This window comes from Cyprinodon variegatus, unplaced genomic scaffold (genome assembly GCF_000732505.1).
Source record: "Cyprinodon variegatus isolate N-32 unplaced genomic scaffold, C_variegatus-1.0 Scaffold142, whole genome shotgun sequence".
Taxonomy (NCBI): Eukaryota; Metazoa; Chordata; class Actinopteri; order Cyprinodontiformes; family Cyprinodontidae; genus Cyprinodon; species Cyprinodon variegatus.
The window spans coordinates 302,496-327,955 of record NW_015150595.1 but is presented as its reverse complement, the minus strand read 5'-3'; the positions used below and the strand labels follow the sequence as shown (position 1 = coordinate 327,955).

Below are 25,460 nucleotides of genomic sequence, written 5' to 3'. Positions count from 1 at the left end.
TCCTATCGAGACTTGTCCGGGTCACGTGACGTAGTATTAGCTCGCTGACTGTGCTTTGTTTTTCGTTTTGTTCACTGTTTCGGAAATGCGACATTTCTCGCTCTCATCGAGGTGTTGTCGTCGATGGACGCCCAACGACCGCTCCAAGAACCGATTTCAACGACCTCCTTCGAGCACTTTCGCCCTAAAAACCGAAGCCGTAGGCCTGAGCGTCACGTGACCTGCATGCGACGGAGCGTTTGATAAAAAGATGGCGTTAGCTCGAGCGGAGAGGACAAACAAACACGGAGCCTCAGAGAGCTGCTGACCGCGAGCCGCAGCTCCTAGGAAAAAAAAAAGTAATGTAAGTTCACCTTAACTTAAGAAGCTAATGTTTATTTTTTACACACAAATTCCTCACAGACTCTCAGTCGTTGTCACGTATTTCACCTTAAAACGCGTAACAATTGATTATTTCCAAGCTTTTAGTCCTCGTATCCTGGTTGCTAACGTTAGCAGGCGTCAGTTAGCTAACATCATGCATCAACAGTTTAACTTCAGCAGCGCCGCAATAACCTTTATTACAATTTTCTCTTTTACAACACGAAGCAGCCAAACGTTTGCCAACATTAAATTATTATTATTGCGGGACATGTTATAACTGCGGGATAAATGCTTTTTTTTTAACATGTGGAGAAAGATCGCAGGTTTCTGTCACTGTCAATAACGGCTATATTCGTTTCTTGTGCTTTATAATCTACGAACCTCTTGATGATAAACGGCTTGGTTTCATAGTTTATATTAAAACACTGCAGCCCGTAGAGGGATGTGTAAATGAGTGAGCGAATCGAGGGTTTATGTTGAGCTTTTGGAAGGCTAGCATAAGAAAGCTATGTCACCCTGCTCTCAAACCAGGCCAATTTAGCACTTAATACAAAAGTGAAAGGGAAATGTTTACCATGGTATATTGATTTATGTCCTTAATGGGGGTTACCTGTCCCTATTATGTAGATTTTCTCTTTTTTTAAATAAGTTTGTTTGCGGACTTTTAGGGTAGCTGTTAAAGAAATAACCCACTGAGTCTGTAGGTGCAGGAAGTTGAAGGCAGGGCGATGCAAACACGTGTCTTGTTTTGGGTCACTTTGAAACAACTCGTGGCTCAGACCAATCAGACATTAGTGTAATAAAAAATATATTTAGCCCGTCATCCTTACTGTATATTTCTACAGGGGGGGATATTAAGTATCTCGCGGCTTTCTTTACATTTTAAACGCGCGTTTTCATTTCAGCCTTTGAGCCGGTTCCTTTTTTCATGTCAGGTTATTAGACTTTCTGCTTTCAGTGAATACATATGTTATCATAACTTCAACTGCTTGTCAACATTTTATTAAATAGTTTCAAGATCTGATTTATTGTCTCTTTGGCACCACATGCAACAAATTCTAGAAAAATTTGATTGATTTTAAGATTTTTAACCATTGTTCCATTTTTTTAAATTGTATATATTTTTTTCCATTTAAACAGTTTTGTAGTGATGGTGCTTTATTATTACTGATGATAACATCTTATTCAGGAGTTGTTTGTTTTAATAGAATTTAAACAATGTTGTGCTGTCGGGCTCTGAGTTTGTATTTTAAATAAGTGCTGCATTCATATCAAGGTTGGTGTCCCTTCCTTTTTGATCAATTTGTTGTTGTTTTTTAATTGGTTATATGTAGGGATGCTCCAGTCCAAAATCAGCCCAAAAAAGTATTTTTTCGGGTAGCATCTAAAATCTCCAATATGTTCATGCTGATATAAAACACTGCTTCTGTTAAAAGTTTGGTTTATATTACTTTGGTCAGTTGTTTTCATCCCACTTGTGATTAATCTTTGTTTCCTGTTTTAGTCATAAAACCTGACCAAGCCTTTTTTTCTCCTTTCTTTTTTTTTTACATTCTACAGTAGGGCTGGGCGATAAGACGATACATATCGTACGGACGATAGAAAAGTGTATATCGTGCTAATTCTTTTCTATCGTTTCTAACACAATTGTATCTCGTATTCATGCAATTATTTCCCATGGTAGACTACGACAATCGTATTAGTGTAGCCACGTAGCCTACACACAGCTTATAAGTGATAAACAAGATTTTTTTTTTTTTTCCACAAAGAAGCGCCGTCCTGTGTTTTTTGCAACATGACGCTTCTTTATGGGTTTTTGACTCACGCGCGGGTTTGCGACATGCTTTACGTTACTTAACTCATAAGAGTTGGAGACGCAGGAGGCTGAAGTATTAAACCCGTGGTCACAACAAACAGAGACAGCTACGCAGGCAACCCAAGATAAAGACACTTTACCAAAAAGAGGGGGCACATCTGTGATTTGGTTACATTTTTGGATTTAAGAAGTCCAACACGGAGCAGACAACATTTGCAAACTATGCTACAAGACTGTTCCCTTACCCGACGGAAACACAACAAACCTCTTCTAATACCTAAAGAAGAACCACAGTAATTTTATTTAAATACCTGTAGGATTTGAAAAAATGTGAAGGATACTGTAGCCATACTTCCACCTCATCTTATGCATATATATTGTTGCACTACAATTAATTTTCTAATTTGTGACAGTTCTATAAATGTCACTTCAAAATAAAGTTGAAAAAGTAAGCAATTATATTATTTTGTCTTATTTTTCAGAGATTTGCTGAAAATGTACTTAATTGGAGCATATTGCGATATATATCATTATCGTGATATAAAATAGTCCATATCATGATATATGATTTTTTCCATATCGCCCAGCACTATTCTACAGTATAAAATGATTAATAAAAGCGGGTAAAATTGGTGCTAATATTTTATCGGGTCAATATCTCCATCTGTCAGTTCTAAAAGCTGCAATTTTGGTAAGGTTGCAACTTAATCCGTTTAATTTTTTTGATCAATTAATTAAGTCTTCCTCGAAGAAGACTTTTTGCTTGATTAAATCCAGGTGAAACTAAAACTTTCCAACTTCTGTATTATAGAGCATATTTATTTTATTTTTTTAATCTTAGATGCAAAATGTTTGCATATTACATTTTATTTATTTATTTTTTTACAATTTTTAATATAATTGCTGCTTTAAGTGGGTTACTCTGTCAGCTAAAGAAATGTTTTAGTCTCTACCCTCCACTTACCGATTCATTGATTACTAAATTAGTTGACAGTTATTTCAGTAATCGATTAATAAAGTTCAGCATTGTATCGGAAATGAAGAAGTTGCATCAGGACACTGCTAGTTATATAGCATTTTTGTTTTCAAGACTGAAACCCTATATAATCTTCATTGCTGGTTTTTGTTAATGCCTAACACAACACAGGCACCGAAAATGTTAAAAACAAGTGATTCTAAGTAACATTTGAGTTTTTCTCTTATGAGGCTTCTGGTTATTACTAAATCGGTCTGACCTCTTGATTCTTTTTGTCTAAACGTTGCTCCTTCTCTAGTAATAAAATCAAAGTGCACTGGGAGACTGTTTTTTGGGTTTATTCATGGAAACGATGACGTTTATTATTTCTATTGTTGTGATGGAAATAAAGAAAACCCAGATTGCTCAGTATTTGATCATCAGTCAGTTGGCAAAAATTTGTCCGATCCACATCTATGAAACAATTGCTTTGTGAATCTCTCGTGTTTTGTCAATCGCTTGAAACGCTGCTTTGTTAATCTTTGTGCACTATCATAGTTTTTTATTTTACTTTTTTTTTTTATTCCAATGCAGTCAGCGTTGGTCATTATGTTGGTATAAAATTGTACTTCTGTCATTCGCAGATGGATCCTGGACAGGATTTACTGCTTGCTGCTTTAAGTGAGAGTGGAATTTGTCCAAACGATATTGGGCTGTTAGATGTGGATTCTCAGGATGTTACACAGCCCTCTACAGCCCAGCAAGTAAGATTATCTTCAATATATTGTCTAGGAGACAACATTTCCCTTAGATTTCCTAGTAAGAACTGCAGTTCTAATGTCTGTTTTTCTTTCAGTCCATTTCCATCAGCGCCCTCGATGTTGGGGTGGGAGCGGAATCAGCGGAAGTTGTTCGACCTGAGCCTCAAACTGCAGTCCCATTTGTTACAATCAGAGTAGGGTTTCATTAATTTACTTAATATTACAAAGGTGTTATGGTAGCCTTAAAATAAAGAATGATCATTTTTGTTTGTTTGTTTTCCAAGCAGCACAAACCTCAGCCATCAACAACCACATTTGTCCTAAATCAACTGAATCAGTTGCCATCACTAGGGAGTGCTACTACCAAGCAGTCAGTCACCAATCCAATCAAACACACCATAACCCTCACCAAGGTGGTCCATGTGGCTAATTCAGGACTGCGGACTTCAGCAACTCCCTCCCCCATGGGTGTCCCCCCCTCTGTGTCCACATTAGTGCCTTCTAACAAAGATCAGGTTTGCTTTTAAATCCCTTTTTTGTTTGAATATTCCATTTCTTGATAAAGTTGATCATACCCTTGTTTCATCTCTGTTTTAGCAGATTCAGCTGAAAGATCTCCTTCGGCCCAAAAATGTGAAAACCACAGTTTTAAAGGGCAACAGCCTGATGGAGCTGATGAAGCTCAAACCCCCACCAGACATTGCCCCACCTGTAGCAACGGCTGCAGCAACGGGTCCAGGTAAACCATTTGAAGGAGAGACAAGAGACACATGGAGCAAACATTTTTATTTAGATATATATTTTGCTGCATTTTTTTTTTTGGCACTAGTGGCTTGTTAGTCAGTAGGCTTACAGGAAAAGGGTGTATGAGAGAAGGGTAGAGACATGCGGCTAAGAACCACAAGTCTGATTCGAACCCGGGTTGGCCCGTCAAGTACTAAAGGGCAGATTATACTTCTGCATCTGCACACATCAAATGTCGCTTAGGCCTGGTTGCAAACCTGTTATGCTTCTGCACCGCCAGTCTTTAATTTCTGGGGACGAACAGCAGTTTCCCGCCAAAGCGCATGGGGGAGTCTATTCGAGAACTCGTGAGAACTTCGGCGGATGGTCACGAGAACTTTGGCGGTGCCGTCGAGAGTGTTTATCTTCCAAAACAACAATGGCGCAACTGCAAAATATCACGGTCACGGAGATGGACCTAGAGTTGCTGGACATGGAAGAGGATATATTTATTTATATCATTTGTCTGAGGAATCGTACAAGTGGTTGTACTTCCGAACCTCCTCGATTAACCTTTTGTCGTAGATGTCCATTGTAGTTGTTCCACGGTTTTTAAAAATGGCGCGCCCCGGCACTGAATCAAGAAGGGCGACCACACAGACGTCCGGAAAGGCATACCAAGGACCAAATTTCCGCTTGAGGTCTGCGCGAGTTTGCGACCGTCCAATGCGTAGTTGGGATTTTTTTTTTTTTTGAGCACAGAGACAGATTTGACGGTTGCAGAAGCTTTGTGTCAGAAGCATAAATTGGCCCCTACATGGGCTTCCGCGAGTCATTAAATCATTGGACAATTTTTTTAATTAAGGTCTTAATTGGCATTGAAATTCATTAAATGTGATTACCGTGCCATTTAAAATGCTTTAATTTAAATCATCAGCTCCGTGTGTGTGTGTGCGTGGAACTACTTCTGGTTATTTGTAATGCCGTGTGTTTGGAAAAGAAGCTCAAAGCGGAGAAAAGGCGAGAGAATGGGTTAATTCAAATTTCAACAAAAGTGGCTGGAAAACAAGGAATTCGGGCCACGGCTGCAGCCTGTTGACTGTAAAGATGACAAAGGATTTTGCCATGTTATTCATATATAAAACAGTCATGAGTACCTGTTAATGGCATTAAAATAATTTGTAAGAGCGTTAAAAGGCATTAGAGTTACTCATTCCATTTTAAACCCTGAGTACATGGGTCCGGCTCGCTAACCACTGACCACCAAAGTATGAAGATTTTGCCGCAATTTTAAATCAGAACATTCTGATTTGTTCAGTTTGATCTCAAATACGGTGTCAGTTAACATGTTTAAAGCCTTTCTTTATTCTTGACAAAAAATGTCAAATCAACTATTAGTTCCTCCGTGTTTCCAGAACAGTGGTGGTCGTTAGTGGAGAGATGATTGTAGTTTAACCAGCTGAGATTAACAGACTAATTTCTCTGTACGGGATCCATCACTCTGTTTGTTGATCCATTACTAATGTTCTTGTGTTTACTGGCTGTTTTCAGGTGAAATTAACAATGGGATCAAGAAAGAAGTGTTGGGTAAAGATGGAGCCAGGATCTGGATTAAAGACGACACCAAAATTCAAAACTTTTCAAATACTTTGGTAGGTTTAATTAGGTTTATAAGGATACTGCTCTGATATCCAAATGCGAATGTATAGAAAGGAGTATATATTTCAATTTCTTTGCAGAAAGTTGCAGGTCTAAAGGAAGAGGATGAACATGAGGAAGAAGAGGAAGAGGAGCTGGGTCACGCAGAGACATATGCTGAGTACATGCCATTGAAATGTGAGGATTTTTCTAGCTTGGTAATGACGATAAATGGTATTCTTAAATGGTTTTCAGCTAATAGATTATCATTAAAAATGTTCTGTCAAACCTGTCCAGGTAGCGTGTGCATTATGTGCAGGATTATTCAGCAGCTATTAATAAAGAGAACCTTTATTTTAATTCATTTTTAGTCCTATAGTGTTTTATAGTAAGATGCGTTTTCTTCTTGTGTCTGTTTGTGTGAAACAAACCCTGTGAAATGCAGTAAAGATCGGCATGAGACATCCTGATCCTGTGGTAGAGACCAGCTCCCTGTCCAGCGTCAATCCTCCAGATGTGTGGTACAGACTGTCCATCCCAGAGGAAGCCATTGATCGAGGCTGCTTGTCAGCGCTGCAGTTGGAAGCAATCACATATGCTGCTCAGGTACCCAGCGTCCATTACATAACGGAGCGTTAAAAACAAGAGTGAGGCGAAGAATACAAATGTTACATGAAGCGTGTGAATCCACAGCTGCACCTAAACTCAGATTCATTCAAATTGATCAAACTGAAATGTATAAAAGGTTTTAGCTGCTATATCACCTTTAGATCAAAAGCATCCAGTCCTGCAACCACAGTTGATGAGGCCTAAAATACAAACCTTCAGTCTTTATAGATTTAAAAAGAGCCTTAATCAAAGAGACAGATTGGTTTCAGATTTTTTTTTTTTTTTGTTTCATTACTTATTACCACTGGGCTCATCCCTCATAAGGATTATAGTTTATACACTTATCAGTAGGTGGCAGTAAAAGCCCACTCTACTTTGGTTCTACTTGCTATTAAAATGAAAATTATGATATTTAAGATGCACTCAATTTTTTTTTTTTTATTCTTAATGTAAAATCTGTCTTGGATTGTCTGTATTGCCTTGTAAGGTTGTTAATTTGGTTTTCCATCAACTTTTAATGATGATTTTATTCTTACATTGTTTTTCCATACTAAAAAAAAAACCAACAAAAAAAAACTCACCAGCTTTCATTTTGAACTTGATCGCATAAAAAAAATGTAGAATTTGTGCTACATAAATAACTAATTGGAGAATCTTTTGCTATGCTTAGTCAGTTCTTGTCACAATCCGAATTGCGTAGTCACCTGGGCCAATGGTTGAGGCTGTGTGGAAAACAAAGCTTGTTTCAGGGATAATGCGGATCCTTAAAAAGACTTAAACGCAGTGGTGTCAAAATTAAACACATTTGTTACTTCAGTAGAAGTATAGATACTGCAGTTCAAAAACACTGGTAAAAGTTGAAGAACTAACTAGACCTCATTACTCAAGTCAAAGTGAAAAAGTATGTGCTCCAAAAACTAAAACTATAAGTAACCTTTAAAAAAAAAACACCCAGATGACACTATATGAACTGAAAGCTAAATTTTTTTACTATTTCGAAAAATTCTTTGAGATAGGGCCAGAGATGGCAAAAGTACTCACTTTCCGTACTTGAGTAAAAGTAAAGATATTTGTGTTCAAAAATACTCTGGTAAAAGTGGAAGTACTGATTAAACTTCTTTACTCAAGTAAAAGTAACAAAGTACAGGCTTGTAAAATTACTTAAAGTATAAAAGTAAAAGTAGAAACCACTTTTTTCATGCCGTTGCCTACATTTTAAATGGATGTCTGCCAATAGGACTAGATCTCCGTTGTGTTCATTTTCAATCATCTCGTCGTCCATGCTACTATGCTAACGCCACCGCCACCAAGCTGCAATGATTTGCTGCTAATGAATACCGCCGAATCTGTCGATTCATCTTGTAGTGGTGCGTCAAATGCAACGTAGATTCCCATCCAATTAGACTGAATTTGGTATTGATGACGTGAAAAATAATAACGGTAACTCCATTGAAATGATTCAAAACTAAAGTAACGAGACAATTTTTTAAAGAGTAGAAAGTACAGATATTTGTGTAAAAATGTAGAAGTAAAAAGTCGCCATAAAAATAAGTAGTAAAGTAAAAATATCAGAAAAATCTACTTGAGTACAGTAACGAAGTATTTGTACTTCATTACTTCCCATCTCTGGATAGGGCCAAGGATACGCTCTCGCCTGTTTCCGACCTTTCAGACATTTCTACATCTTTTTCTGAATCCAACATTGTAGCATGGCATAGACAATTCCCCCAATGAGTGTTCATGTTATGTGACTCGTCCAATTAAACTAGTTTTCACTCGATGTGGATGGTGCCAATGAGTAGATGCCGCCTGTTCATCTGGGGACCTGAGAATTTTGCATTTTTTCATATTTCCTCCTCCACCCTTACAGTTAATTTTCCTACTTCCAAAAATAAAGCCACCAATTATTTCACTCTAGTGATGAATATTTTTTTTTCATTGTAATTTTTTTAATTGAGTAAAATAAGTAAGACTAAAGTTGAGAACAATTTAGAACAGCAGATTTATCTAATTGGTCCTAAGCTAAGATTGTCTCATCACCTTCCTTTAAGGCAGCTTAAAAACTGGGAAGAGCTCTTTTGTTGAAGGCTGTTGTGTTTTCTAAGACAGCTCTTCAGCAGGGAAATCCTTCAAATGCTTCATTCTCACAAGGTTTTACTTTGGAAGAAACTTGTTGGCACATGACCACGCTTTCCTCTCTAATAATCAGTCTCATGGTAAAACGTCGCCCAGTGAAAAAATGAAAACTGTTGATAAAACTGTTTAAACTAACCAGATAAATCAAAGTCTTAAAAGCACAATGGAAGTAAGTTTGTATGAGCGATGCAAACATCAACTTTTAAACAGAGCGTACATGAGGAGAAAAGGGCTAGTGCACGCTCTCGCACGCGTTTAATAGGTGTTCTCTCAGGAGAGGGTACTGCATTGGTTTTTGTACAGAGGACGGGTCTTTCCAAAAGATTGTGAAAATCCTCCCCTATACCTTTAATGTTTATCAGCCCTTTCCCAAATGTCGGTGCTAGTTTGAAATAAGCTTTTTTTTTTTTTGTGATTGTGTTGCAGCAACATGAGACATTCCTACCCAACGGTGACAGAGCCGCTTATTTGATTGGAGACGGCGCTGGTGTGGGCAAAGGCAGGACTATTGCTGGGATTATTTATGAGAATTATCTTCTGGGCAGAAAGAGATCCCTTTGGTAAATGACATGGACCAATTTCTAACTTATCTGGATAAGGTTTAAAAACTCCTAACAGCCTTGATTTTTTTTTTTCTATTGTTTGTCTTTCTTTAATCATTTTTCAGGTTTAGTGTCTCAAATGATTTAAAATACGACGCTGAACGGGACTTAAGGGATATTGGAGCCAAGAACATCCAGGTTCATTCTCTTAACAAGGTAAGATAGTATAAATTGCAGCACATCTACATCCATGAAATGCTGTCTTAGAAATGACTGACTTGCGTTTGATCTTTTTCAGTTTAAATATGGCAAAATATCTTCAAAACACAACGGCAGTGTGAAGAAAGGGGTGATCTTTGCCACCTACTCGTCCTTGATAGGAGAGAGCCAGTCAGGAGGGAAATACAAAACCAGATTTCAACAGCTCCTCCACTGGTGTGGAGAAGACTTTGATGGAGTTGTATCCTTTCGCTCGTTCTTCACAATTAAATTTAAAAATTCTTTATTAATCCCAAAGCGAAATTAAATGACATTTCTTTTTCAAAGAGTTGTTGTAGATGTTGATAGCAGTAGACAGTCAAAGGCCTCTGCAGATCTGGGGGAATATAAACTGCTATAGAAGATCCTTCCTAACATTCTGTTGGTGTGGCTCTGCTACTTTAGTTTTTTTAGTCTTTTTAAATCTCTTACTGCTGATAGGGTCAGAAAGCTCTGTGATTGGATGCCGTCTGGACTCACTAAAGGAAGTGAGAAACAAAAGGATCCTAACTATATTAACATCTGTTGGATCATATCTCTCACCCCATGCATGAAGCCATTGCAGAACTGGAGAGCTCCTTTACTGACAGACTGCTGCAGGTTAAATGCACCAGGGAGCGTTATCACAGATCCTTCCTCCCAGCAGCTGGAAGACTTTATAACCATTTCTGTTCCTAACAACCTCAATAAGTTTTTACATTCATGCAGATTTTCAACAATAAAGGGATTTCTATTCTATTCTAAAGCCTAGCAGAGAAATGCTGGAGTCAGGGATATAGACCTGCAGCCACGTTACAGTAAAACACACATTACTCAATTGCTAATATTTTGGCTGGGTCCTTTTGAGGGCTTAGATTTCCTCTAACTTCCTTAAGATCTCACATTACTCATAATGATTGATGGAAGGAACGGCTTGATTTACCTCCTCTCTCTTCTCCTTGCTCCTGTTCTGCATCTCTTGCTCCTCCTTTTCAGTTCAGGTGATACCTGCAGAAGTAGTTGCAGTATCATTTCAGCTGGAGAGATGTTAAGCAGTTGCTCCCTGGTGTAAAAAAAAAAGTGATGGTTGCCATGGTTATTCATGATAACAAATGTTAAATAAGGAAAGAATAATAGCCAAAATCCCTTTAATTGCACAGCCTAATTGGAGGCAAAAAAAAAAAACAACAATACGGTGGGAATTGTTCTCTTATAAAAGAACGTCAGAATCAAGCTGGTAGAGCTACTCCTTTTTAATATATGTTAAGTTTTCAAAGTGCAACATACAAAAATCATACAGCAGAGTATAAAGCATACATATACTTACCGTATTTTCAGGACCATAAGGCGCACTGTACTAAAAGGCGCAGTCTCAGTTATGTGTGCCATTACTGTATTAAACACACACAAAAGGCGCACCGGATTATAGGGCGCGGGTTTTATATACAGGTACATGTCCTCTGCTACGTTTAAATACCTCTGCTACATCTCCTCATCCATCCAGCCCTTTTCATTTGACTTAATAACGACTCCAGCTGGAAAAGTCTCTTTAGGCAAAGTCTTTCACTTAAAAATCACCATAGGCGGCAGTTTCTGTCCATTTGCGTGGCAGCCAAGCACAACAGTAAACGCCATTTCATACCCCGTTGTGTGTATCGCTACAGTGCTGGTCCCCTTCTTCTCCACCATGTGATTCACCGGGATGTCGAAAGTGAGCGGCACCTCGTCCATGTTGGTGATGTGGCTTGGCTGGATGCGTTTGTTGGCGATGTTTGCTGCAGTAGGAGTGGAAGCTCGCCAGCTTTTCATTATAATCCGTCGGACGTTGCTGAGCAACTGTAGTCCTGGTTCGGATGGAAAAATTGCATCATTTCATAAAATAAATTCATTAATCTTGAATTCTCTCCAACTGCTCGATTTCCATATTCCTCTGCGTAGCTGATAGCCTTCAGTTTAAACTGTGCTTCATAGGCGTGTCTCTTTCCCATTTTTAGGGTTGTTAAGACAACAATGTTCTGCATAAAGCACAAACCTGTTCTTTTATACACAATCCACGCCCACACTTCCCCCTTTAACGTTCTCATGGTGGTCTCAACAACGTCCGCAGTAACACACATTGGGCACACCGCACATTTTTAAGGGGAAAAAAAGAAGTTTTATGCGCCTTATAGTCATGAAAATACGGTAATAAATAACCATCTGAGAAGAAAATATTCTTACCTGAGATAATTCAACGTGCAGCACTATGAATCATGACTGATTATATACTTATTAAATTTATGAAATCCATCAATGTAACTCATTAAAATAACTGCTAACTTTCTTTAACCATGTATCTGTAGATTGTCTTTGATGAGTGTCACAAAGCTAAAAACGTTTGTCCCATTGGGTCTTCCAAACCGACAAAGACCGGCCTGGCTGTTTTGGAGCTGCAGAATAAGCTTCCCAAAGCTCGGGTCGTGTACGCCAGCGCTACTGGTTAGTAGGCAGAAATAAAGAGTCTGACATCCGAAATTGATAAAGCTGTGAAGACATGAACTATTAAAGTGACTTTTTTTTCCACTCCGTGTTTCTTCCAGGGGCCTCTGAACCAAGAAACATGGCGTATATGAATCGGCTGGGCATATGGGGCCATAAAACGCCTTTTAAAGAATTTGGCAACTTTATTCAAGCAGTTGAACGCAGGTAGGTTGGCTAATTATAAATATTTTGAAAGGTTTCTCATTTGGAATGTAATTAACATGTGAGTTCTTTGTTTGCTTTCAGAGGTGTGGGGGCCATGGAAATAGTAGCTATGGACATGAAGCTCAGAGGGATGTACATTGCCAGGCAGCTGAGTTTTACAGGTGTGACCTTCAAGATCGAAGAGGTGTCCCTGACTCAAAAATATATCAACATGTACAACAAGTCTGTAAGGCTGGTAAGTTAATGATTCATTTGGGTTGGTTTTTGTATCCATTTACACCAAATTGTGGAAGTTGAGCTGTTTTACCTCCGTGTGACAGTGGGTGAGCGCACGAGAGAAGTTCCAGCAGGCTGCCAACCTGATGGAAGCAGAGCAGCGCATGAAGAAGTCCATGTGGGGTCAGTTCTGGTCGGCCCATCAGAGGTTTTTCAAGTATCTCTGCATTGCCTCCAAAGTGCGGCGGGTGGTCCAGTTAGCCAGAGAGGAAGTTCAGAATGGAAAGGTAAAATTGTTCCTAAAAAATAAGTTATACTTTGTTTATTTATTCAGCTGTGGTTGTTGAATCAAGGAGGATTTAATAAAACAAAGCATGTTTGCATTAATGTAAGCCAATCTGGCACAACTTTCTGACATTATGTCCAAAGTTGTAAGATTATAATTTCCTTTAGTCAGAAATATTTTTTAAATGGTAAATGGGGGGGGCTGCTGGGGCCACTGACGGCGGCCGGGCGAGTGAGCGAACCAGACCCGGTGACGGTATGCTAAGCCCGGTAAGGCAGGCGTGGGGCGGACCACCGGACTTTTTTTTAGGTATGAGAAGTAGGACATGTATGGGAAAAAGAGGACATCTGTTCACCCTATTCACACCTAAAGCATCAAAAACGCGTCCTGCTTCAATTTTGATGCTTGTACAAGTTTAGTTCTGATTAGGGGTGTGCAAAATAATCGCCATGACGATGCATCGCGATTCTAATTCTTGTGATCTACTGCATCGATTCTTAATGGCAAGAATCGATTCTTAACTTCAAAAAATGAACAAATAAAATACATGAATGGTTGGCGCACATCAGCCAAACCAAGTGTAATACAACTTCCAGTCCAGCAGATGTCGCTGCGGATGTGTTGACGCCCGCTGCCTTGTGTCACAAGCATTTCCGGCCGTGGGATACTGCGATGAGTCATATGAAATAAAACATGTAGGACACTATGAAAATTCGCCCCTGTATCATTTTCTTACAGTGTTCAGTGAAAATTCACAATGCATCGCGATGCATCGCAATATTTCAAGTATCGTGATGCATCGTGATAGAATCGCATCGTGGCATGTGAATCGTGATATCGAATCGAATCATGACTTCTTTGCCAATACCCACCTCTAGTTCTGATGCGCGGCTGAAGTATCTTTGCTGCTTTAGCTGCGTGGTGGAAAAAGTGGGTCTGATGCTCATCAGGTGGAGCTACCCTATCCTTTCTTTGCCTGTAACAATGGCAGCTATATTTGCTGTGATCAGTGGGCAAAAAGTAGTTTAAATGTATTTTGAAGTGAGAAAGTCCACCTGAAAACGTCGTCAGTGCAGTCAGTTCATCCAGATTACTATCCTGCCTTCAAATATTATTTCTGTCGGAGCCGCTCAGACCCCCGCACACCGGCGATGCTCTGTCAGTAGGAATCCCATTCCATAGCAGCCTATGGCCCGGTTGCCTCCTTGCGGTTTGCCACGGCGGCCGGAAGGCCTTTTTTATGTACGTAATCCAAACTGCATGCACCAGGATAATAAAAGCGAACATGTTTTTCTGGCAGATTTTGACATTTTAAGTTAATTTGGGCGTTAAACTGTTTCAGAGGAGTGACCATAGCGCTCTGCATCACCAGTGCTGTCTGTCTCCCTGTCAGCTCCGTGCAACACACCGCTTCAGCTGCTCAGACCCTCTGCAGACAGCATGCGTGTTATGTATTTTATAGACGTGGTTGCAACAGGGGGTCTGAAGGGAGAGGCATGGTTGTGTAGGTTCAAAATATAGCTTGCTGGAACCGTTTTTCCAAGATGTCCTACAGCACCTTTAACACACGTGGAATTATATACTTAACAAAAAAGTGAGAAACAACTGAAAATACATCTTATATTCTAGGTTCTTCAAAGTAGCCACCTTTTGATTCGATTTTTGCGACTGCACTTTGGGACACTTTCAAAGTTTTGCCAATTTTTCTGACCAACTGACCTTGAATTCTTAAAGTAATGATGGCCACTCGTTTTTCTTTACTTTGCTGCTTTTTTCTTGTGATAATACAAATTCTAACAGTCTATTCAGCTGGACTATCAGCTGTGTATCCACCTGACTTCAGGGGACACCTGTGAGGTGAAAACCATTTCAGGTGACGGCCTCTGGAAGCTCATCAAGAGAATGCCAAGAGTGAGTGAAGCAGTAATCAAAGCAAAAGGTGGCTACTTTGAAGAACCTAGAATATAAGACATATTTTCAGTTGTTTCACGCTTTTTTCTTAAGTATATAATTCCACATGTGTTAATTTATAGTTTTGATACCTTCAGTGTGGATCTACAATTTTCATAGTCATGAAAATAAAGAAAACTCTTTGAATGAGAAGGTGTGTCCAAGCTTTTGGTCTGTACTGTATAAAGCGCTTTTTCAAGTCAGGAGACTCGACCAAAGCATTTTACACCACATTCATTCACTCACACATTCACACATTGATGGAGGCAAACCTCATTGTAGCCACAGCTGTGCTGGGCTTCACTAAGAGAAGCAAAGCGAAGTGAAGTTTCCAAACACTGGCGTCACCGGGTGCGGGAGCTGGGAGTCGAACAAAGAACTCTCCTATTGCAGGGCAAACTCCTGCACCAGACTGTCGCCACTGCAAACAGGAGATTTTACACATTTAAAGAAAATTTCAACAGAAGTTCCTGGGTTTTACTCCCATGTGTGTTGTGTTAAGAGTGATTATTCTGATCAGGGAAATCCAACATGCTTGATTGTCTTAGCCTGATGTCCCAGCATGTGGTGTTCTCAGGGTTTCTGCATGTCATTAAAAATCATTAAATTATAATTTTTTATATTAAGGCCATAATTGGAATTAAAATTAATTAAATTTGATTATTTTGGCATTTAAAGTGCTTTATTTATGTTTAAAAAAAAAAAAAAAAACAGTTTTGTCAAATTTATTGTATTGCGATAGCCTAGTAAACTTGCCCCACCCGCTGTGAGTGGTCTAGCCTCGATCAATTCCCCAGGCCCTAGAACTGGCGGGCCAATCACAACGTAGAGATGTTTTGAATTTTTAGATTTAAAGCATGCAGGGTTTTGAGGGTGTGACGACAAAGCTGCGTGATGCTGGAGAAAGCACAACAAGGAAGATGGCAACAATTATTGAACAGTTCTCGTTTGACTCAGCTTTGGAGACAGTTTTGGAAGGATTAGACTCGGGGTTTAAGGACGTATTCGCCATTTTACCCACAGGCTGTTTGTTTACAGTCCCCCACCAGTTTTCTGTTGCGCTTACTACGCCACAGTCAGTTGCTCTCATTGGTCAGAGCATTGGCCAATAGGCACAGACAGGGTTTGAAAAACAACAGGTTGAATGATGTCTCATTTATCGAGAACAGACTAAATTACATTCAGTCTGGTTTATCAGGCTAATATTTCGATATATTTGCGTGAAACTGCTTCCGGTTGATCATAAAGCTGTATGTTCGTAATAGAAGCTAGAGAATTGGAAAATGGAATATGAAGAATTCGGGACATGGCTGCTGCCTGTCGACAGGTGCTTGTTGATGGCATTAAAATTATTTCTAAGATCATTAAAAAGCATTAAATTAGAGTTGCATATTCCTGTATAAAGCCTGGTTCTCTTGAGAACAACTTTAGGGAGCAGCATCCAGTAACAGCCTCCTAGATTGTTGTCCCCCCTTGTTGTAACCCAGTGAGGAGTCCTGCTCTGTCTTGATCTGCACGCAGATCCCACAGATGCTAAATTGTCCTAACATCACTTAAAACAGTAAATGTAAAAGCCTACCTGTGGCGTTGAACAACCACACGCCCAGGTAAAATTACTGCCGGAACACCAATAATGCAGACCTGTTTACAAAAAACACCAAATCACCACCAACTTTTTGCAGAGGATTTACTTAAACACAATTATCCTCCCAACATACCCCAGCCAGCCAACAGCATGGATCCACCACACCCCTGGTCCCAGACACAGGAAGTGACCTCCTTGCTACAACCCTTCCTGCTTCCCCTTTTATAGAAGCTCAGGCTAAGGAGAGTGCGACACCTACTGGTGCCACCTGTTGCATGTATGCGGTATGCTTTACTTTTCCTTGCGTTTGTTGGGTTGTTGGTTTGCCTGAAGTAGAGGTATCAAGATCTTTTTTACAAGTTGAAACACATCCTCTTTTTAGATTATCCCTAAAGGCAGGGATGCACTATATTGGAATTTTGGCTGATATGCTGATAATTAAAAACATTTCCTATTTATTCCCCTCACAAAAAGGGGGAAAAAAGCCTTAACACACTGGATTTTTCTTCTCTCCTTCTCTGGCAGTTGGGCTATCTGTTTCTGAAACAAACATCCACATCACGACCACCATTGTTTTTACTTAAGCATGTTTCCTGTTTCAGAGCATCAGCTGGACGTGCATCTGGCTCTGCAATCATAATCCTCAGTTTTCTGTTACAAAAACAGCCCCTGTTATATTGGTAAAATGACCAATGTAGGATTTTCAGTTTAAAGCTTTTCTCTGCAGTGTGTGGTGATCGGCCTTCAGTCCACCGGTGAGGCGAGAACATTGGAGGCCTTGGAAGAGGGCGGCGGAGAGCTCAATGACTTTGTGTCGACAGCAAAGTGAGAATGAAAAAGAATCTTTTTGAAGAATGGGAATACATTACTGTGGCTATAATGACATGATTTTATTGCAGAGGTGTGCTGCAGTCCTTGATTGAGAAGCATTTTCCAGCTCCAGACAGACAGAAGCTTTTCAGCCTGCTAGGCATCGACCTGTCTGCAAAAAAGACGCCGTCCCCCAGTGAAAACACAGCAGAGCCCGAACAAAAGGGAAAGAAGAGGAAAGGTAGTAATCACAAAGCTGGATAAACCTGATCTTACTTGAAGAACACTATTAACCTACTCTCTCTCCAGGGTCAGAGGTCAAAAAACAGCCTAAAAAGAAGCCTCGCAAACATGGTGGTCTGTCCGGTACGAGTTCAGAGGAGAGCGAGTCTGAGGAGTCGGACAAAGAGTCTGGGAAAGACAGCGATGACAGCTTCAAATCGGTCAGCTCAGCAGATGAAGACGACGATTTCAATCCATTCAGAGACGAGTCAGATGAAGACGAGGAAGACGGTGAGTTCACGAAGCCTTGACATGTATCCGGTTAGATCTGATTCTGTGGGCTCATAAAAAACAATTATCTCCATTTTAGATCCATGGCTGATCAGGAAGGAGCCAAAGAAACGGAAAGAGAAGAAGAAGAAAAGGAGGAAGAGCATTGATCCTGACTCCATTCAAAGTGCCTTGTTAGCCTCTGGGCTGGGCTCCTCCAGGCCCGGTTTCACAGCCCCAGTTAACCCCCCCGCCGCACCTGCTGCTGGTACGTATGTACGGAATGATATTTGTTCCATTATTGTAAAAAGCGCATAACACATTTTGTAAATGGAAACGAAATCTAGAACTGACATATTTTAGTCAAAAAAATTAAATGCATTTAAAAAACTAACAGCAGTTTCTCAGCTTTTATACCACAATTTTATTTTTTTCCCAAATGTAGTGTTTTTTTTTTTTTTTTTACATTTACAGATCACATTTTTTTCACTTCAAGCCCAACAAAACACGCACTCTTAACCAATAAAAACACTGTTAGCATCCAGGCAGACCTATAGAAATGCGTCTTTGCTCCTCACTCCAGAGGAAAGCCCGCCCCCAGAGTGAAGTGAAGGGGATCTGAACAGAAAAAAAAAAAACATAAAAGGAGAAATTGTTTTATCTTTGAAATTAAGTGTAAAAAAAGATGTAAAAATAAATTTGAACAAAAAGAAAAAAACAATCTGAGAGTATTGCAAAGTTCCTCTTTAAGCCTTTGTTACCGTTTAAACTTTTTTTTTTTTGCATTTTTCATTACTCGATTATCTAATTTCCATGTACAAAAGTTGCTCTTTGCTTTGCAACAATAATGGAGTAAATTTCACTCCATAAGTTTGCTGCCTGGTGCAGAGCGAAGCTTTGATACTTGGAGCAGTCTGCTTAAGGTAAACTTCTGCCTGAATGTGTTTTTCTAAAGTCAAGACAGAGAGCCAGGAAAGCTGTCTAACAAGTCAGGACTCGGTGGAGCTCGCCCAGAAGATGAAGAAACAGCTGCTGGAACAACTGGAGGGTTTGGCTGAAGATCTACCCCCCAACACCCTGGATGAGCTAATAGACGAACTGGGAGGGCCAGAAAACGTGGCTGAGGTAACTGGCTGTTGGAGCTCTACACCTTCTGGCTCTATGGTTTATGCTGAGCTGTCTTCTCCTCATCGCCTCGATGTTCTCTGCTTCAGATGACCGGTCGAAAAGGTCGGGTGGTCAGTAACGATGACGGCAGCATCACCTATGAATCCCGCTCTGAGCTGGACGTCCCGGTAGAAATCCTGAACCTCACAGAGAAACAGAGGTTTATGGATGGAGAAAAGGTACAGTAGTGATTATTCAGGACCAGCTGGATATCCTCTTAAATCTAAACTCTAATCTGTTTAGAGGAAAACTAAAGCTGTTCAGGGTTCCTGCAGATCTTCAGTTTAAAAATAAGGCCTTAATTGGTATTAAAATGTCTTAACTCAGTCTTTCATAGGTCTTAAATTTGTCTCCAAATCGTAAATAGGATTTAATTTTTGTAATTTATATCAAAAGTTAAAATAATTCATCATTTTTTGACATTTACCGAACGGCTTAGCTGGAACCATTTAGTTCCATCCTGACAGCAGAACCAATAAAAAACATGTTGCAAACAGATGTGGGGAAGTAAAAATTCAATGAAAACAGTTTATCCAGCCGCGGCTAAAAACAGTACCAGGTAACGTATGTGAGGAATGGTGTCTCGGCTAAAACAGAAGGCAGTGAACGGGAGCTGCCAGCCTCTGAGCAGCCAGGCTACCCGTCTCGTCACAGTCATCTACATCTAATGGAGAAGGCATCCGTTTAATGAAAAAGCATTACTGTACGATTTTGGAAATAAACTTATCTCCCCCTGATTAAAATAAACGAGCATCACCTTTCTCCCGCTCCCTGAACTGCGGAGCAACTTCGTAGCATGTTTAATACCCCTAAGAGAGGTAGGTAGTTGGTTTATTTCCAGAAATGGCATTTGATTAACTAGGAACCACATTAAGCACAGCCAGTGATATAAAACTAGCTACTTACCACCAGAATTGCCTTCCATGCTGGTCATAACTTAAGCTTCTGTCCGGAAGCATGAAAAACACGGCGTTCGGCATACATAAAATGTATGCAATGTTGTATGCGCATGAGTTTCTACATGTTGGATGTATTTCCTCCTGCGGATGTTACTGCCACTTCGCATCCAAACTTTTGATCACTTTACCCAATGGGATGCCATTTTTTTTGTTTTGCTGTTCTAGACTTACGCCTGGTCACGTCGTACTTGCTTACTGAATGCTGTGGGCGTAACTTGTGTAAAAAAACGTGACGTAAGTCATGCTGCCCAGTGCTAGGCTCTGGTGCTGCCTGGAACCGTGAAGCGAGCTGCCAAACGGTGCCATGGTATTGGAACACACAGAACCGGTTCTAAACTGGAACCGGTTTTCGATTCCCATCCCTAATCCTGTCCCTTGATTTCATTAAAGTTCTGGGACCACTTCCCATAAGTTTGCATAGTTTTGAATAAAGAAAAACTAATATTTCTGTCTCTTGTGTATCAGAACATTGCCATCATCTCAGAAGCTGCCAGCTCGGGGATCTCGCTGCAGGCTGATCGGCGTGTGAAGAACCAGAGGAGGAGAGTCCACATGACGCTGGAGCTGCCGTGGAGCGCAGACAGAGCTATACAGCAGTTCGGTGAGAAATCAGAAAGCTTGTTTCGTTTACACTCTTAAAGAAACGCATCTGTACTTTTGACTGAAACTGTGACTTTATGGCAGGGCGCACTCACAGGTCCAACCAGGTCACGGCTCCAGAGTACGTGTTCCTCATATCGGAACTTGCAGGAGAGCAGAGATTTGCATCTATTGTTGCCAAAAGACTTGAAAGCCTGGTAGGCATACCTAAGGGTTCCAAAATGGTTCTGCAAAAAGAAGGAAAATGATTAAACTTTTCTGTTCCTGTTCTCTCCATCAGGGAGCTCTGACTCACGGTGACAGACGCGCCACAGAAACTAGAGATCTAAGCAGGTTCAATTTCGACAACAAGGTACGTTTCTCCAGCACTTCTTTAAGACACGCTTTTTTTATTTTTATTGTCATTCATTCTCACGCGCCATGTTGTCTTTGTAGTACGGCAGAAACGCTCTGGAAATTGTGATGAAGTCGATCGTAAAGCTTGACACGCCGTTAGTGCCTCCGCCCTCAGACTTCAGAGGGGATTTCTTTAGAGGTATGAGTCAGACGCATCATCTAGTCTCTAGTTTTCATGTTTAGTTCCCCAGTTTCAATAGATGTCAAATCTCTGATTTTTTTTTTTTTTTGGTGTGTAGAGATTCAGAACGGGTTGATCGGCGTGGGCCTCATAAATGTGGAGGACCGATCTGGAGTTCTGACACTGGACAAAGGTGATTTATACGGCATGAATAAGATTCAAACTAATTCCTCAGTTTATACATTGACTGTCTAAAATCAAATGTTTTACATCATAGACTATAACAACATTGGAAAATTCCTGAATCGTATTTTGGGCATGGAGGTCCAGCAGCAAAACGCCTTGTTCCAGTATTTCGCTGACACACTGGCAGCGGTGATCCAGGAAGCCAAAAAGAACGGCAGATACGACATGGGTATCCTGGGTAAGCTGCTGACCTCTAAAACCTGCTCCGTGCCTCTTCCGTCTCTGCTGATGATCGGACCACGTTTGATCTCAAACCCTAAAAAGCTCTCCTTTGTATTAGATCTGGGCTCTGGTGATGAGAAGGTGAAGAAGGTTGACTGCAGGAAGTTTTTGACCCCCAGCTACACCACGTCAGGACACGTTGAACTCCACACTGTGAGTCCTTTAGCATCCCCCCCAGTGTAATGATCTCAACATCTGTAGCTGACATCTGCTTTCTGCCTTTCGCCTCACAGGTCAGCGTGGAGAGAGGGATGTCCTGGGAGGAAGCCACGCACGCCTGGGCAGAGCAGAACGGCCCCGACGACGGCTTCTACGTCCAGGTAGGATGTTATGGAGGGGAGGTTGGTTCAAATGTGTGTGAAGTTGGACAAAGTGGACAGCTTGGATCAGATTTCTGAGGAAAGATATTTTCATATTTTAGTTTCGGGCTGAGCAGCGGGGCAGTGGGTAGCACCGCTGCCTTGCAGCAAGAAGGCTCCGGGTCCGATTCCTAGACCGAGGCTTTCTAAATTGGAGTTTGCATGTTCTCCCTGTGCATACGTGGGTTCTCTCGGGTTACTCTGGCTTCCTCCCACAGTCCAAAAACATGGCTGCTAGGTTAATTGGATTCTCTAAATTCTCCTCAGGTGTGAGTGTGTGGGTGGATGAATGGTTGTTTATCGCTGTGTTGCCCTGCAATGGATTGGCGACCTGCAACTCTAGTTCTGATATTGTCAGAAAATTGGCTGATGGTGACAAAGGGCCACAATGTTCATCCCAGCTCATGTTTTTCATAGTTTTACAGGAAGATTATCAGGATTTCCCCGGGTCATTAAAAATCATTAAGTCATTAAATTATTTTTTTTAATTTTGGCTTTAATTGTCATTAAAATTCATTAAATAGGATTATCTTGGCATTTAAAATGCTTTATTTAAAAACAAAAAAAACATTTTTAGAATAATTTCATCAGATCTATCAGATGTAACTGGTTCCTTGTGTTTGCGTGGAACTGTTTCCAATTGATCGTAAAGCCGTATGTTCGGAAGAGGAAAAAAAAGAGAAAAAAGTTCTGCTTTGACATCACAATTTGATGTAAATGAATTGTTAAAGAAATTCCCTTGTTGTTAATAAATCAGGCAGGTTGGAAACAGGCTGCCCTTTATACCCGATGGATGTTTTAGTTGCTTGGTTACTAAAGCATTCAGAGATAGAAATGAATTGAAATGTGATTAAGAAAAGAAAAGAGGGTTAATAATAATCTTTATTATTGTAAATTCCTCTTCATGTCTTCCTTCTATTCATCACTCTTGTTCCAAATAATTGTGTCAAACCCATCATCCTAAAATAAATGCATAATTTAGCTAGAATCCAAAAAAGTTGTCTAGACATCTTGTTGACTAGGAGTCCATCATGAAGCCCCCCTCCTCTACCTGTTTCTCACTGTGGTTTTGAGGACCGTGTACACAACAAATGACAGCAGTTTTAACTGAACTCGCAGCATTTTATTTAGCATTTATTCCAGCAATAGTTAAACCTTTTAGATCAGTAAACGAGACGAGCTAAAACCTGCTAACCCACAGCAACAAATGTTTTATAAATACAGCCGCTCTCCATTAATGGTCCTCAACCTGTGAGTAAATTATACAGATTTGTCATTGAAAATGTTTTTTTTTTTTTTTATGCTGTTTTTTGTCTCATCAGAAATAAATAACAGCAGGAAATGATTAGGGCTGACATGAGTAATCAGACAAATCCTGATTAATGGGTTCTTAAAATAATCCTCCACTAATTTAGTAATGGAATAACGGTGCACAGCCTCTAAAACATGCAGTTTAATGACAGAATAACCTACTAAAATGAAAAAAATAAACTAGAATTGTTTCTTAAACAATAAATACATAACATTTTTCATTAAAAATTATTTGTTCATGGTATGAATAATTGCAGCTATGTTTTTTTTTTTTACATTTTGGAAATTTGATTTCAAATTATCTATTTTTTTCTTTATTCCAAATTTTGTTTTATTTAGAAGCATTCATTTACTTATCTCTTTTTAGATTAATAATTACTTTTCAAATATTAATCAAAATATCATTGTAAAGTACAGTAATAAGTTTATGCTTATTTTAACAATTTCACCATGAATAATAAATCTGCATATGCAGTATAAAGTGAAGCTGATTTATTTATTTATTTTTTGTTACTGTTAAATATATATATTACAAAAACACATAATTAAAGTCTAACTAAATATTTTCTTGAGGTAAAAATACTGAGCAGTGTAGCTTGATCTTTATTAGTTGATGCTGATATAATCATCCTCAGTTATATTGTAGAAGGTTAGACTCAATGGGAAGGATTAGTCAACTGGTTGAGTTAGATTCCAGCATTTGTGCCCTTTGGCAAAACTCAGTTTACCAAATGAGTATAAGTTGTTAAGGCATTGGGGCTGACGGAGAGTTTAAAAAAACAGAGGTTAATCTAAATATTTTCTAAATATTCTAAATATTTTCACCACAAACCATATTGTTGCTTCTCTCCAAGAGTCTGGTACGGTTCCTAATTTATTTTCTTTTTTTTTTTTTATCCATGTTTGACTTCCAGATGAGAAATAACAGGAAAACGGCCATCCTGGTGAAAGAGGTGAACACCAAGAAGAGGCTGTTCCTGGTTTACCGGCCGAACACGGGCAGACAGGTCAAACTGGAGACGTACGCAGACATTAAGAAGAAGTTTAAGAAGGTACGTTTCTTCAACTCCCAAGGCCGACATTTTGACGCTTCTGAGATTTTAAAGGCAAAGAACTTTATTTACATTAATCATATGTCGTCATGATCATGTTAACTGACTTTTCCTGTTTCTATATTTCCTTCATTTTCACATAGTTTTTAAAAATAAAAAACTTAAAAAAATAAATATGGTTAATTTTACCTCAATCTTAATTTGACCGCTCGATTAGTTGCATTGTAAATTCTTGCTGCAGTGTATTGACATTTAGTACCGTTGCCTAGCAACCAACATTCTACCTTGAACTCCTTGGCTGATGCTGTGAAATGGCCTTCAGAAGAAATCTAACCAAGAAACAGGATTTAGAAATGCTTCAAAAATATTGATCGTCATTCGGGCGCAGAGGGAGAGACCAATGAGGACGACTGGGTAGGAAGTGGCTCAGATTCTGACAGCGAGTCCAAGGATGATTACCCTCCCATGGGAAAAAAGTAAATATATTAGTGACCCATCAGACAATAGTGAAACTTTTGTTCGAGGTTTGGATAGCACTGCCCACACCTCCGCCGGCACACTCAGCGACCCAAAAGCCAAACCAGAGCCCCTGGTCTACTATAATCACACAAAGGTTGACGTGCAAACCACATGCCCTCCGTAGGTTACCAGCCCCTCCGCCGCTGAAGAGCAGATTTTGCGAGGTAAAGTAAACGGCGCCAGGTGCTTCAGCGCTACACAAAAAAAAATGCTCAAATGTTTGTCACAAGTGTGAAAAGGTGGTCTGCTTGAAATGTGTGGGGTAATCAATCAATTTCTGTAAATAAAATTGTAATTTTAAACTTTGATCCTGTGTGGTAAAACAGTCTTATTTATTTTATTGAGTTGTTATTGATACAAATTTAGACCACGAATAATAATAGCATACAATACAGCCTTTAAAGTCATATGGAAGTCATAGTTAATGGTCAAATCATTCTGGCTTAAACATGTATATAAATCTATTTATCAGACCATATTGTCCTAAAGTTAGAAAGTTTCTATTTTTAAAAACATCCTGTCTTAAAATCTTTGTTTGTTTTTTTTTCATTACCTTATGCAGGGCAGTTAATTACACGTCAGCTTGTACACCTTATTCGGCCAATCATATATCAATGGTCATCTGTCAATCACATTTTTCGGTCATTCATATGTCGGAGCTAATATATGCAATGGTTGAAATCAGAATCATTTCCTTCCCTTTG

General features: G+C 39.7%; 1 protein-coding gene across 5 annotated transcripts in view; it reads left to right on the top strand.

Moving 5' to 3' along the window:
- Positions 1–25,460, top strand: part of sbno1 (strawberry notch homolog 1 (Drosophila)) — a 28,303-nt gene continuing 2,843 nt past the window's right edge. The window contains exons 1-30 of one of the 5 annotated variants that reach the window (XM_015376820.1): positions 1–338; positions 3,779–3,898; positions 3,991–4,089; positions 4,180–4,410; positions 4,493–4,634; positions 6,170–6,270; positions 6,358–6,454; positions 6,702–6,862; positions 9,428–9,561; positions 9,669–9,759; positions 9,842–10,003; positions 12,123–12,258; positions 12,360–12,465; positions 12,547–12,700; positions 12,786–12,968; positions 17,230–17,327; positions 17,402–17,553; positions 17,622–17,825; positions 17,905–18,072; positions 18,760–18,929; positions 19,019–19,150; positions 20,396–20,531; positions 20,615–20,727; positions 20,811–20,882; positions 20,966–21,065; positions 21,166–21,240; positions 21,325–21,471; positions 21,574–21,668; positions 21,749–21,835; positions 24,100–24,237. In XM_015376820.1, the coding sequence (XP_015232306.1) occupies positions 3,779–3,898; positions 3,991–4,089; positions 4,180–4,410; positions 4,493–4,634; positions 6,170–6,270; positions 6,358–6,454; positions 6,702–6,862; positions 9,428–9,561; positions 9,669–9,759; positions 9,842–10,003; positions 12,123–12,258; positions 12,360–12,465; positions 12,547–12,700; positions 12,786–12,968; positions 17,230–17,327; positions 17,402–17,553; positions 17,622–17,825; positions 17,905–18,072; positions 18,760–18,929; positions 19,019–19,150; positions 20,396–20,531; positions 20,615–20,727; positions 20,811–20,882; positions 20,966–21,065; positions 21,166–21,240; positions 21,325–21,471; positions 21,574–21,668; positions 21,749–21,835; positions 24,100–24,237 (3,804 nt within the window). In that variant the 5' untranslated portion in view covers positions 1–338. Of the gene's footprint in view, positions 344–3,778; positions 3,899–3,990; positions 4,090–4,179; positions 4,411–4,492; positions 4,635–6,169; positions 6,271–6,357; positions 6,455–6,701; positions 6,863–9,427; positions 9,562–9,668; positions 9,760–9,841; positions 10,004–12,122; positions 12,259–12,359; positions 12,466–12,546; positions 12,701–12,785; positions 12,969–17,229; positions 17,328–17,401; positions 17,554–17,621; positions 17,826–17,904; positions 18,073–18,759; positions 18,930–19,018; positions 19,151–20,395; positions 20,532–20,614; positions 20,728–20,810; positions 20,883–20,965; positions 21,066–21,165; positions 21,241–21,324; positions 21,472–21,573; positions 21,669–21,748; positions 21,836–24,099; positions 24,238–25,460 lie in introns of those variants that run through there. The other 4 variants (XM_015376819.1, XM_015376821.1, XM_015376824.1 and 1 more) reach the window with 4 other exon arrangements.